A 14,054-nucleotide genomic window follows, 5' to 3' on the forward strand; every position below is an offset into this window, starting at 1 on the left:
AAGTAAAATAGATAGATAGATGATAGATAGATAGATGATAGATTAGATAGATAGATGATAGATAGATAGATTATAGATAGATTAGATAGATATAGATAGATAGATGATAGATAGATTAGATAGATATAGATAGATATAGATAGATAGATATAGATAGATAGATAGATAGATGATAGATAGATTAGATAGATAGATGATAGATAGATTATAGATAGATTAGATAGATAGATATAGATAGATGATAGAATAGATAGATTGATATAGATAGATAGATAGATATAGGTAGATAGATGATAGATAGATTAAATAGATAGATATAGATAGATAGATAGATGATAGATAGATGATAGATGATAGGTAGGATAGATAGATAGATAGATAGATGATAGAACGATAGATAGATAGATAGATTAGATAGATAGATGATTGATAGATAGATAGATAGATTAGATATATAGATAGATTAGATAGATAGATGATAGATAGATAGATAGATAGATGATAGATTGGATAGATAGATTAGATAGATAGATAGATAGATTAGATAGATAGATGATAGATAGATAGATGATAGATAGATTAGATACATGATAGATAGATAGATAGATAGATAGATAGATAGATAGATAGATGATGGAGGGAGGAAGGGAGGGAGGGAGCAGGGATTAGGACCCGGGACGTTGCGACTGATTAACCCGGGCAACGTGCGAAGAAGTCAACTGAGTCTTGAGCAGGTAACCCCGGGACACCGGCCGAGAGGGACCAGTTGAGGAGCAGGCAGGCCTCGTGGATAGGCCCGGGGGTCAGAGGCACCCGGCTCCCAATTCGGCTGCCGCCACTTGTCTGCTCTGTGATCTTGAGCGAGTCACTTCACTTCTCGGTGCCTCGGTTACTTCACCTGCAAAATGGGGATTGACACTGTGAATCCCTGTGGGACGGGGACTGTGCCTGACCTGATCGGCGTGTAATAATAATAATAATAATGGCATTTGTTAAGTGCTTACTGTGTGCAGAGCACTGCTGAGGGGGAACACAAAGTGATCAAGTTGTCCCACGTGGGGCTCACAGTCTTAATCCCCATTTTGCAGATGAGGTCACTGAGGCTCAGAGAAGTTAAGTGCCTTGCCCAAGGTCACGCAGCAGACGTGTGGCGGAGTCCCTGGAGTTGGCCAGGGACCAGTTCAAGCCGGGGCCTCGAGCCCGTTGGCTTCGGCCGGTATTTCCAGAGAGGAGGTGCAGAAGATAGTCGGTCATGTAGAACGGGATCAGAGTTCACTCATTCAGTCGTATTTATTGAGCGCTTACTGTGTGCAGAGCACTGTACTAACCGCTTGGGAAGTACAAGTTGGCAACATATAGAGACAGTCCCTACCCAACAACGGGCTCACAGTCTAGAAGGGGGAGACAGACAACAAAACAAAACTTGTGGACAGGTGTCATCAGAATAAATAGAAATAAAGCTAGATGCCCATCATTAACAGAATAAATAGAATAGTAAATATGTACAAGTACAATCAATAGAGTAATAAATCTGTACAAACATACATCCAGGTGCTGTGGGGAGGGGATGTGTATCTACTGAGCGCTTAGTACACTGCCGTGCTTAAATACCATGAAGAAAACCCAAAACTCTCCTTCAAATGTTCTTAGTCTAAGCTCTCTTCCCCCCTTCAAAGCCCTCCTGAGAGTTCACCTCCTTCAGGAGGCCTTCCCAGATTTGTACATATTTATTCTATTTATTTTATTTTGTTAACATGTTCTGTTTTGTTGTCTGTCTCCTCCTTCCACACTGTAAGCCCACTCTTTTAGACTGTGAGCCCACTGATGGGTAGGGACTGTCTCTAGATGTTGCCAACTTGGACTTCCCAAGCGCTTAGTACAGTGCTCTGCACACAGTAAGCGCTCAATAAATACGACTGATTGATTGATTGATTGATTGTGAGCCCGCTGTTGGGTAGGGACCGTCTCTATATGTTGCCGACTTGGACTTCCCAAGCGCTTAGTACAGTGCTCTGCACACAGTAAGCACTCAATAAATATGATTGATTGATTGATTGATTGTGAGCCCGCTGTTGGGTAGGGACCGTCTCTATATGTTGCCGACTTGGACTTCCCAAGCGCTTAGTACAGTGCTCTGCACACAGTAAGCGCTCAATAAATACGAATGAATGAATGAATGAATGAATGAATGAATCTATCTTGCCCCAAGGTCGGATTGCCTGTGTGAAAAAGGGAGTTGCGATTACAGTCTCTTTTTAGAGATTGGCATTAATTAGGCTCATCGCGGGAGAAGAGCGCAGATGCAGATGGAGTCCACTAATTAAGACTTCTAATGCCAAAGGTTAATCATGAACTCCTGTCAATCGTGACTCAGTCAATCATGTTTATTGAGCGCTTACTGCGTGCAGAGCACTGTACTAAGCACTTGGGAGAGGACAATAGCTACAAGCTAGCTCTCTTCCTCCCTTCAAAGCCCTACTGAGGGCTCACCTCCTCCAGGAGGCCCTCCCACACTGAGCCCCCTCCTTCCCCTCCCCACAGCACCTGGATATACGTTTGTACAGATTTATTACTCTATTGATTTTACTTGTACATATTTACTATTCTATTTATTCTGTTAATGATGGGCATCTAGCTTTATTTCAATTGATTCCGATGACACCGGTCCACATGTTGTTTTGTTGTCTGTCTCCCCCTCTAGACTGTGAGCCCGTCGTTGGGTAGGGACCGTCTCTCTCGGTTGCCGACTTGGACTTCCCAAGCGCTCAGTACAGTGCTGTGCACACAGTAAGCGCTCAGTAAATACGATTGGTTGATTGGTTGATTGATTGTCTGTCTCCCCCTTCTAGACTGAGCCCGTTGTTGGGTAGGGACCATCTCTCTTAGTTGCTGACTTGTACTTCCCAAGCGCTTAGTACGGTGCCGTGCACTCAGTAAGCGCTCAATAAATACGATTGATTGATTGATTGTCTGTCTCCCCCTTCTAGACTGAGCCCGTTGTTGGGTAGGGATGTCTCTCTTAGTTGCCGACTTGTACTTCCCAAGCACTTAGTACGGTGCTGTGCACTCAGTAAGCGCTCAAATATGATTGATTGATTGATTGTCTGTCTCCCCCTTCTAGACTGAGCCCGTTGTTGGGTAGGGACCGTCTCTCTCAGTTGCCGACTTGTACTTCCCAAGCGCTCAGTACAGTGGTCTGCGCACAGCAAGCGCTCAATAAATACGATTGAATGAGTGAACTCTGATCCCCTTCTAGATGACCGACCATCTTCTGCACCGCCTCTCTGGAAACGTCGGCCGAAGCGAACGGGCTCGAGGCCCCGGCTTGAATTGGTCCCCGGCCAATCTATCCACCGTTTTCTCCTCAATCAATCAATCAATCAGTTGTATTTATTGAGCGCTTACTGCGTGCAGAGCGGCGGCCGGCGGCCTTCTGAGCGGGGGCTTCGCCGGGGTCGGAAACGGGGGACGGTTTGGGCTCGAGGGCATTTTCCTGTGGCTTCCCCAGGTGGGCCGTCCACTCGGCGACTCTCCAATGCCGGCGGGAAGGCGGACCGCACCGGTGCCGGGCAAGGGGACGGATGGAGGATGTTCCGGTCACGGGAACGCTGGACAACCAAGGGAGGAGAAGCCGGCCGGACCCATCGACTGGGAAACACCTTGCTGGGTGAGAGAGGGACTGGGCCCCTGCTTAGCGCTGAATTTGGGAGTCATCAATCAATCAATCAATCGTATTTATTGAGCGCTTACTGTGTGCAGAGCACTGGACTAAGCGCTTGGGAAGTCCAAGTTGGCAACATCTAGAGACAGTCCCTACCCAACCGTGGGCTCACAGTCTTAAATGGGGAGACAGAACAAAACCAAACATACTAACAAAATAAAATAGAGTAATAAATATGTCCAAACATATTTTGAAGCAGCGTGGCTCAGTGGGAAAGAGCCCGGGCTTTGGAGTCAGAGGTCATGGGTTCAAATCCCGGCTCCGCCATCTGTCAGCTGTGTGACTTTGGGCAAGTCACTTCACTTCTCTGGGCCTCAGTTCCCTCATCTGTAAAATGGGGATGAAGACTGTGAGCCCCCCCCATGGGGCAACCTAATCACTTTGTAACCTCCCCAGCGCTTAGAACAGTGCTTTGCACATAGTAAGTGCTTAATAAATGCCGTCATTATGATTATTATTACAGACATATATACATATATCCAGGTGCTGTGGGGAAGGGAAGGAGGTAAGATGCGGGGGATGGAGAGGGGGACGAGGGGGAGAGGAAGGAAGGGGCTCAGTCTGGGAAGGGGTCCATTAGGGTCCAACCATTAGGACCAGGGTTCTAACCCTGGCTCTTCACGTCTCTGGGCCTCAGCTCCTTCATCTGTAAAATGGGGATTAAGACTATGAGTCCCACGTGGGACAGGGTCTGCGTCCAGCCTTCATCTGTAAAATGGGGATTAAGACTACGCGTCCCACGTGGGACAGGGACTGCGTCCAGCCGGATTAACTTGTAGCTGCCCCACTGCTTGGCCCAAAATTAGCACTTCACAAGTACTATTATTACTATTTATTACTAATACAAGTACTTGTATTATTATTACATGTAGGCTTACCCTGATTTCTTTTGGTGTGACAAGAACATAATGAAATGTCCTGTAATAATAATAATATTACATGTAGGCTTATCCTGATTTCTTTTGGTGTCACAAGAAAATAATGAAGAAGTGACAAGAACATAACATAACATAGAGAAGCCGCGTGGCTCAGTGGCTCTTTTAGACTGAGAGCCCACTGTTGGGTAGGGACTGTCTCTATATGTTGCTAACTTGTACTTCCCAAGCGCTTAGTACAGTGCTCTGCACACAGTAAGTGCTCAATAAGTACGATTGATTGATTGATTGATTAGAAAGAGCCCGGGCTTTGGAGTCAGAGGTGATGGGTTCAAACCTCGGCTCCACCAATTGTCAGCTGTGTGACTTTGGGCAAGTCACTTCACTTCTCTGGGCCTCAGTTCCCTCATCTGTAAAATGGGGATGAAGACTGTGAGCCCCCCGTGGGACAACCTGATCACCTTGTAACCTCCCCAGCACTTAGAACAGTGCTTTGCACATAGTAAGCGCTTAATAAATGCCATCAAAAAAAAAAAAAAATGAAATGTCCTGAAAATTTCCCAGTCACCATTGAACTATTAGGTGCTTTAGGGACTGAGAATAGATGAGGATGAATCCCAGAGTCAATCAATGCAGTGGTATTTATTGAGCATTTACCGTTTGCAGAGCACTGTAGTAAGTGCTTGGGAGAGTCCAATAGCACAGAGGTAGTAGACGTGATCCCCTGCCCAAAAGGGAAGCCTGCTGTTGCCGTAAGCGCTTAGTACAGTGCTCTGCACACAGTAAGCGCTCAATAAATACGATTGATGATGTAGCAGGACTCCCTGGGTAATTAGGGATCGTTTACAGGAAAACAGGCTGTTTTGGATGAAACTTGGGGTTTAAACTCCTCACTTTCTGCTGTGCAGACATGTAGCTGGAAGATCCCCTATGGGACCATAAGTAAAGAAAAGCATCATAAAAGGGATCTGTATTTAACCTGCTTAATTCGGGTACACAACTGCTGAAAAATGGTTCCAAATTGTGATTCTTTTATGTCCCCCCCTCCCCTGCTTCTTGAACCTCTTTTCTATCCTTAGGGTAGAGGGGAAATTTTGTGTGGGAATGAGGGTCCAACTGGCTCTAAGATGCACATGAAACTGACTTGCTAGCGTTCAGCTGGACCGGGGTCTCAACAATCGGTAACACTGTTTTTAAATCTTTTTTTCCGAAGGAAAGAGAGAAATTTGCCTTGAACAAGTAGGAACCGAGTAGGAACAAGTAGGAAGTGGGAATGACCTGACTACGGGAAGGCGACACCATCAGCTGTAACTTCATCCGTTCCCTCAATCGTATTTATTGAACGCTGTGTGCAGAGCGCTGTACTAAGCGTTTGTTAGAGATATGGATTAGTCTGACACCATTGCAGGGGTTTTCCCCAGCCCATGTGGACCTGATGGACAAATTCAAACTGGATAATTTGGATCCTGCTAGTGGAAAATTCCCTTTGGTTTGTCCTACCACAAAGGGCAAGTGGGAAACACATGTAGATCTTTCCTAGAATTCAAGCATTGTGTGCCCGACTTAGAAGCTCCAGTTTACTTTCAAGTGGTACTAGAGGATGGGAAAAGGGAAAGAAGGAACAGTGCTTTGCACATAGTAAGCGCTTAATAAATGCCATTATTAATCATCAATCGTATTTATTGAGTGCTTACTATGTGCAGAGCACTGTACTAAGCGCTTGGGAAGTACAAATTGGCAACATATAGAGACAGTCCCTACCCAACAGTGGGCTCACAGTCTATTATTAATAAATGCCATTATTAAGGAAGGGGGAGAGAGTGGGGAAGAGGAGGAACAGAACAGTGGAAGGATGGAGTTTGCCACTTGCCTAGATTCTATGCACTAAGATAATAAATGTGGATATTTGGTAGCCCATCCAGCTGGGATAGTTTGGGGAGTTTTTTTAATGGTATTTGTTAAAGTTTACTATGTGCCAGGCTCCCCTCTCAGGGTCGCACCTGGAGAGTTTCCATTCCTAGCGTGGGCAGTGGCTAGGGAGTGGAAAGCAATCTGCTAAAAGTCAAGGCTCACCCATGATGGGCAGCAGAGTCGAGAGAGAGTCGAGGACGGAGAATCAGGTTTACCGCGCGGAAGGTGACAATGGTCAACCACTTCCGGATTTTTTCCAAGAAAATTCTTTGGATCCACTACCGGAACGATTGCAGATGGAGAGCGGGGCGTTCTGGGACAGATTAATCAATCAATCAATCGTATTTATTGAGCGATTACTGTGTGCAGAGCACTGTACTAAGCGCTTGGGAAGTACAAGATGGCAACATATAGAGACAGTCCCTACCCAACAGTGGGCTCACAGCCTAAAAGAGTCCGTGGTGTCGCTACGGGTTGGAAACGACTCGACGGCATAAGACAAAAATGTGCCAGGCTGGGGGAGAGACGAGATAATCAGGTTGGATAAAGTCCACGTCGGGCTCACAGTCTTAATCTCCATTTTACCAATGAGGCAACTGAGTCACAGAGAAGTGAAGTGACTTGTCCAAGGTCACACAGCGGGCAAGGGGCTCGCTTTTCCCCCTCATCTTACCTCCTTCCCTTCCCCACAGCACCTGTATATATGTATATATGTTTGTACATATTTATTACTCTATTTCTTAATTTATTTTATTTGTACATATCTATTCCATTTATTTTATTTTGTTAGTATGTTTGGTTTTGTTCTCTGTCTCCCCCTTTTAGACTGTGAGCCCACTGCTGGGTAGGGACTGTCTCTATATGTTGCCAATTTGTACTTCCCAAGCGCTTAGTACAGTGCCCTGCACATAGTAAGCGCTCAATAAATACGATTGATGATGATGAAGGGGCGGAGCTGGGATTAGAACCCAGGTCCGTGTTCCTTCCACTAAAGAGCCCGGGCTTTGGAGTCGGAGGTCATGGGTTCAAATCCCGGCTCCGCCAATTGCCAGCTGTGTGACTTTGGGCAAGTCACTTCACTTCTCTCTGCCTCAGTTCCCTCATCTGTCAAATGGGGATTAAGACTGTGAGCCCCATGTGGGACAACCTGATTACCTTGTATCTACCCCAGCGTTTAGAACAGTGCTTTGCACATAGTAAGCGCTTAATAAATGCCATCATTATTATTATTATTAGACCCCACTGCTTCAGTCCACATGTCTCGATCTTATTTTTGTGGAACCCAATGCACCAACGTCTATAGCTACTTCCACAATCTGGATTGAAAAAGTAAACGGTTTGGGCCGTATTACTGATCCACGTACCAGAAAACACGCTTCAACACGGACTTCCTTTAGAAATTTATTTTGCATCCTCCCTCCCAAAAAATGATTTAGGAGATGTCTAGTCAAAGGCGGCATTTAAAAGTAACGCAACTTCACGTAAAGTACAAATCGGCACACGGAGACCAGTACCTAGAAATGCCTGAAGTCTCTGGCGCTTTTCCTGCAGAAATTCTGACTAAATCTTGGGGTAAAACGGTGGAGTCAGTGGCACGGGACGTGGCGTATGCGAATCTGAAGCGGGGCGGCGAAAGAGGCTTCTAACAACATGGGTTTTCTTCTTCCACAGAACCCGCTGCCGACGCCCCCGGGGCCCCGAGATTATTGGAAAGTTGCGAGGGTCCCAGCTCCAGTCGGCCAAACTCATTCTCCGCGCTGTCTCCCGGAGCCGAATCAGGATTGTCCCAGTCCGAATTCATTTGCCAAGTCCAGGCGTTTTCGGTCCACGTCCTCTTCTGCGTGGGGGAGTGTGGTTGATCTTGAGAAGAAGGCGACTCCCTACAGAAGCAGCAGCGATTCCCCGCGTCTGCGGCCCTCACCGCCTCAACCGGGTTTCAGCCACGAGGCCGAGGCCGACGTGTTTCGCTATAGCGTAGTCATAGTTCTTCTTTTGCTTTTAATCTTTCTCTCTCTGGCCTATCTTTGATGTCGCTCCCAGGTGAAATGCCGCCTGTTTATTGTCTCAATTTCCCCCCACTTCTCCTCGGGCATTTTTAAAGTTCTTGTTTCAGGGTTTCCCCTAAGGCATTTTCAGTGTAATTGGCTTGGAAGAGAAGAAGAGTAGTAAAATACCATGAATTTAGCCTAGAGATCCGTTTATTTATTCCCCCAAACTTTTATACAGGGACCGTATGGACATTGAAGAATAAAATGTCTAGTTACAATCAATCAATCGTATTTATTGAGCACTTTCTGTGTGCAAAGCACTGTACTAAGCGCTTGGGAAGTACAAGTTGGCAACGTGTAGAGATGGTCCCTACCCAACAGTGGGCTCACAGTCTAGAAGGGGGAGACAGAGAACAAAACCAAACATATTAACAAAATAAAATAAATAGAATAGATATGTACAAGTAAAATAGAGTAATAAATCCGTACAAACATATATACATATATACAGGTGCTGTGGGGAAGGGAAGAAGGTAAGGCTGGGGGATGGAGAGGGGGAGAGGAAGTGAAGTGATATTTACATTTGAGAGAAAACAGCTAGATCTATAAGTTCTAGCTTTTATGTGAAATCCGGAAGAGGTGTTTTTTTAAAAAAAATCTAGGCACTAATGCTCAAAAATCACCATAAATCTCTGTCTCTCTCTTCATTCTAGCATTTCACTAAATCAAAAATGCACTTTTCCAAAGCAGTTTTCAGGTACCATCCGCTAAGGGTAGTTTTGCTGTTTTTGAAAATGGAATTTTCTAATCCAGCACTACTTCAGGATGTTCAGAAAGGCACAATCAAATGGATTTTCTCACTTCCCTACCTTGCTGCAATATGGACATTCACCAAAGATGATGTTGAAACTCTGCCTGCTGGACAATAGGCCTCTCAACCACTGTCAAGATGAAAAAAAAAAAAATAGAAGAAAAAAGGAATTTAAGTGGTGCCTGATCTCTGGGGCAAATGGAGCAGGGCGGGAGCAAACGCTGAAAATCTTCCCACAGGTCTACTGCGGTGTCCTGGAATGGGCCTCCCACTCCAACCCTTCCAGGCTCAGATGACGGGAAAGACAGACTATGCTAAACGTCTACACAAGCTGGCATCAAATAAATAAAAAACTCCACTGATATTCTGCGGGATCAGTTTTGATCACAAAAAGCCACGCAAACCTTGGGGGTGGCTGGCAAATGAGAGTATTTCCAGGGGTTGTAGTCTTAATCCCCACTTTACATATGAGATAATTGAGGCATAGAAACGTAAAGTGGCTTGCCCCAGGGTCACACAGCAGATAAGTGGCAGAGCCAGGATTAGAACCCAGGTCTTTCTCCCTCCCAAGCCCTTGCTCTACCTCGGTCATGATGCTCCTCGCTGCACTGCTTTTGGCCCAGAGAAGCAGCGTGGAGTCAGAGGTCACGGGTTCTAATCCCAGCTCCCTAACTTGTCAGCTGTGTGACTGTGGGCAAGTCACTTCACTTCTCTGGGTCTCAGTTACCTCATCCATAAAATGGGGATTAATAATAATGATGGCATTTATTAAGCGCTTACTATGTGCAAAGCACTGTTCTAAGCGCTGGGGAGCTTACAAGGTGATCAGGTTGCCCCACGGGGGGCTCACAGTCTTCATCCCCATTTTACAGAGGAGGTAACTGAGGCCCAGAGAAGTGAAGTGACTTGCCCAATGTCACACTTCATCATCAATCGTATTTATTGAGCGCTTACTATGTGCAGAGCACTGTACTAAGCGCTTGGGAAGTACAAATTGGCAACATATAGAGACAGTCCCTACCCAACAGTGGGCTCACAGTCTAAAAGTCTACTTCCCAAGCGCTTAGTATAGTGCTCTGCACACAGTAAGCGCTCAATAAATACGACGGAATGAATGAATGAATGAATGAAGCACTGTTCCAAGTGCTGGGGGGTTACAAGGTGATCAGGTTGCCCCCAGCGGGGCTCACCGTCTTCATCCCCATTTTACAGAGGAGGTAACTGAGGCCCAGAGAAGTGAAGTGACTTGCCCAAAGTCACACAGCTGACAAGTGCGTCCAAGTACCCACATGAGAGCAGAAGGGCCTGCTTTCTGGGGCCCCCTGAAGTGCCCAAAGATGGCTTTGCAGGCCAGCCGCTCACTTGGATCTCGGAGGATTTGGGCCGCGATGGACACACGACGCCTTTCGCCATTAGAAACGCCTCCGGTCGCAGGATTAAGCCTGTGAGCCCCCCCGTGGGACAACCTGATCACCTTGTAACCTCCCCAGCGCTTAAAACAGTGCTTTGCACATAGTGAGCGCTTAATAAATGCCATTATTATTATCATTATTATTATTATATTATTACTCCCTCTTATTGAGTCCCAGGTGGGACAGGGACTGTGTCCATTCTGATAAAGGTGTATCTACCCCAGCACTTAGTGCATGACACAGTCAGTGCTTCATTCATTCATTCATTCATTCAATCGTATTTATTGAGCGCTTACTGTGTGCAGAGCACTGGACTAAGCGCTTGGGAAGTCCAAGTTGGCAACATATAGAGACGGTCCCTACCCAACGGTGGGCTCACAGTCTAGAAGGGGGAGACACAGAACAAAACAAAACATATTAACAAAATAAAATAAGTAGAATAAAAATGTACAAGTAAAATAAATAAATAAATAAATACCATTATAAAAAAAAAATCAATGCTCTTCCCCAAATCCCATACACTCGTGATTTTCCCCACAGTGGTAATCCAGTTTACAGATTACCCAGGCCCTTCTCATCTTTCCCCCTCTGCCTCTCTGCTGTCAATCTCGCTCTGCTAAGCACTGCTATTTCTACCAGGAGAAGGGGGAAATAAATAGAACTGAAAGGTCCACCCAATAATAATAATAATGGTATTTGTTAAGTGCTTACTATGTGCCAAGCACTGTTCTAAGCGCTGGGGTAGATACAAGGTAATCAGGTAGTCCCACGTGGGGCTCGCAGTCTTAATCTCCATCTTACAGACGAGGTAACTGAGGCACAGAGAAGCTAAGTGACTTGTCTAAGGTCCCACAGCAGACAAGTGGCAGAGCCAGGATTAGAACCCAGGTCCTCTGGCTCCCAAAGCCCGGGTTTTGCCCCTAGGCCACGCTGCTCCAATCCACCGCCAACGGCCAGCAGTTCTGAGACGAGATCTAGTGCTCAGAACAGCGCTCGGTGCTTGGCACATAGTAAACGCTTAACAAACAACATAATTATTATTATTATTATCTAGAGGGTGACGGCTGATTCCCGCTGCGCTCTTGAGAGAAATTACCTCATGTAAGCAGGCTTGGTGGAAGGGTTGGCCACACTTGGCGTTGTCACACACGTGGTCAGGAACGGCCCCATCCAGTCGGTAAGCATAACAAATCCCACAGTCCATGGTGAACTCCTTCAAATGAACGAATCAGTCAGGGGCACATTCGCGTCTTATCGGGGACGGGGGGCAACGTACTGACCGCTTGGGAGAGGACAACAGGATCAGCAGGCACAATCTCTGCCCTCAAGCACCTTGCGATCTAGCGGGGGAACGAATTCTTCAGTTGACAGGACTTGATTTGTTTGGGCAACTCGCTACCTGTTTGAGGTTAGCTTTAAACACCCTTTTTAAGGCAAATGGGTAAGAAGACAGTATAACCGTCATTTCGTCACGTCCGCTTGCGTTTTTTGGCTTAATCAATGCACATACGCAGTCCGTCACCCCCGCCCCACTGAAACAGGCTTCCTTACTCCGCCGGAGCGGAGCGTGTAACGCGACAAACGTTCGTCTGTCCGCTGCCGAGGCGGGGGTGTTCGATATCCGCCGTCAGCTGTGGGGCTCCAGAATTCCCCATCTAAATGAAAAAAGCCGCCTGGCAGTCCACTACCGTAATAGCTCTGTCAGAAATCAATTCCCGGTTTATTTGCACGACCTAGCGGTGTCTATCCTTGCTGGGATGCCTCCTTTGCTCTCTCCTTCAGTAGCCATTCTACCTGGCTAATTGGAACTTTATTTCTGTCATCGTAAGAGGATTGTGCAGAAAATCTAAACATCTCATTAGCTACTCTGGACCTTTCCCCTCACTTTTAATAATAATGATGCCCGTTATTAATCACCTTACTGCTATGGAGACCATGGAAAAAAGTGTGCTTCTAACCACCACTCAAAGGTTAACAAGTTCTTTGATGCAACTGTTGCTTGCAGTTCAGAAATCTTTGTTATAAGAGCCCTCCAATTACCACCTTTTCTGGCCTTTTTTCTGCTCCTCTGGCAGATATTAAGAACCTAAGAGACTTTCATTAATCCCCACTATTCAGACCGTGTGCAGAGAAGTTGACAGACCAACATACGGATTTTTCCAGGGTAGCTCGGGATGGAAAATCCATTTCCAAAACATCTTTCAAATTCTGCAGGAGGCTGTTTGCCGGATCCCTGAATGTGAAAGGGGAAAACGGTTTAGCGTCTTCGTCTGGGAAAGTAAAGGAAATGAACCACAATTGTGCAGCGAAGAAACTTACCAAAGATGGATATTCTCGCTCAGCTTAAATCCGAGGGGATTCACCACTAACAAAAAGAAAAGTTTGGGTTCATTTCAGAGGGAGAAGTTGAAGGAAAGCTCAACTGCCGACTTGAGGAGTTCTGCGTCACTATGGCGCTTGTTAAGCGCTGGAGTAGATTCAAGGTAAGGTTGTGAGATAATAATGATGGCCTTTATTAAGCGCTTACTATGTGCAAAGCACTGTTCTAAGCGCTGGGGAGGTTACAAGGCGGTCAGGTTGTCCCACGGTGGGGCTCACCCATTTTACAGATGAGGTAACTGAGGCCCGGAGAAGTGAAGTGACTTGCCCAAAGTCACACGGCTGACAGTTGGCGGAGCCGGGATTAGAACCCATGACCGCTGACTCCCGAGCCCGGGCTCTTCCCACTGAGCCACGCTGCTTCTCAAGAAGTGAGATGTGGCGTGGTCCCTCTCCCTGACCGCGATCAGGCTTCTACTACAAATGAAAGAAAATAATCATAAAGTGCTTACTGCATGTCAAGCATGCGTTAAGTGCTGCGTTAGATATGAGATGCGAACTACTAACAGAAGACTCATAAATAAGCATTAGAATAATGCCCAGCAATGGGGGAGAAAAACAATAATTTGAATAATTTTAACCTCTGCAAAATTATTAAGGCTTAGCGATGAGAAATCAAACAAGCAGATGAATCACCATGACAATTATTCACATCAACGTCTATCAATATTTGGTTTTCTTGAGTCTTTGGGGTTTCTCTCCATTCATTCATTCAATCATATTTATTGAGCGCCTTACTGTGTGCAGAGCGCTGTACTAAGCGCTTGGGAAGTACAAGTTGAGTAGTTTTGTAATGCGCCGCCACTAGCGTGGCCTAGTGGATAGAGCGCGGGCCTGGGTGAGAAGGGTCAGAAGGAGCTGAGTTCTAATCCCGGTTCGGCCACTTGTCTACTGTGTGACCTTAGGCAAGTCGTTTAACTTCTCCGCGCCTCAGTCGCCTCATCTGTCAACTGGGGA

At 46.1% G+C, this 14,054-nt stretch overlaps 2 protein-coding genes across 2 annotated transcripts in view; one reads left to right on the plus strand and one right to left on the minus strand.

Annotated features, from left to right (window-relative positions):
• The window catches only part of VRK2 (VRK serine/threonine kinase 2), a 77,882-nt gene extending 69,327 nt beyond the window's left edge, over positions 1-8,555 (plus strand). The window contains exons 12-13 of the mRNA XM_038751835.1: positions 3,509-3,667; positions 8,179-8,555. Of these exons, the coding sequence (XP_038607763.1) occupies positions 3,509-3,667; positions 8,179-8,535 (516 nt within the window). The 3' untranslated portion in view covers positions 8,536-8,555. The remainder of the gene's footprint in view (positions 1-3,508; positions 3,668-8,178) is intronic.
• FANCL (FA complementation group L) overlaps positions 7,924-14,054 on the minus strand; it is a 61,111-nt gene continuing 54,980 nt past the window's right edge. The window contains exons 10-14 of the mRNA XM_038751183.1: positions 13,038-13,083; positions 12,870-12,951; positions 11,815-11,931; positions 9,365-9,436; positions 7,924-8,652 (exon numbers count right to left, since the gene is read on the minus strand). Coding sequence (XP_038607111.1) covers positions 8,629-8,652; positions 9,365-9,436; positions 11,815-11,931; positions 12,870-12,951; positions 13,038-13,083 — 341 coding nt within the window. The 3' untranslated portion in view covers positions 7,924-8,628. The remainder of the gene's footprint in view (positions 8,653-9,364; positions 9,437-11,814; positions 11,932-12,869; positions 12,952-13,037; positions 13,084-14,054) is intronic.

This window comes from Tachyglossus aculeatus, chromosome 9 (genome assembly GCF_015852505.1).
Source record: "Tachyglossus aculeatus isolate mTacAcu1 chromosome 9, mTacAcu1.pri, whole genome shotgun sequence".
NCBI lineage: Eukaryota > Metazoa > Chordata > Mammalia > Monotremata > Tachyglossidae > Tachyglossus > Tachyglossus aculeatus.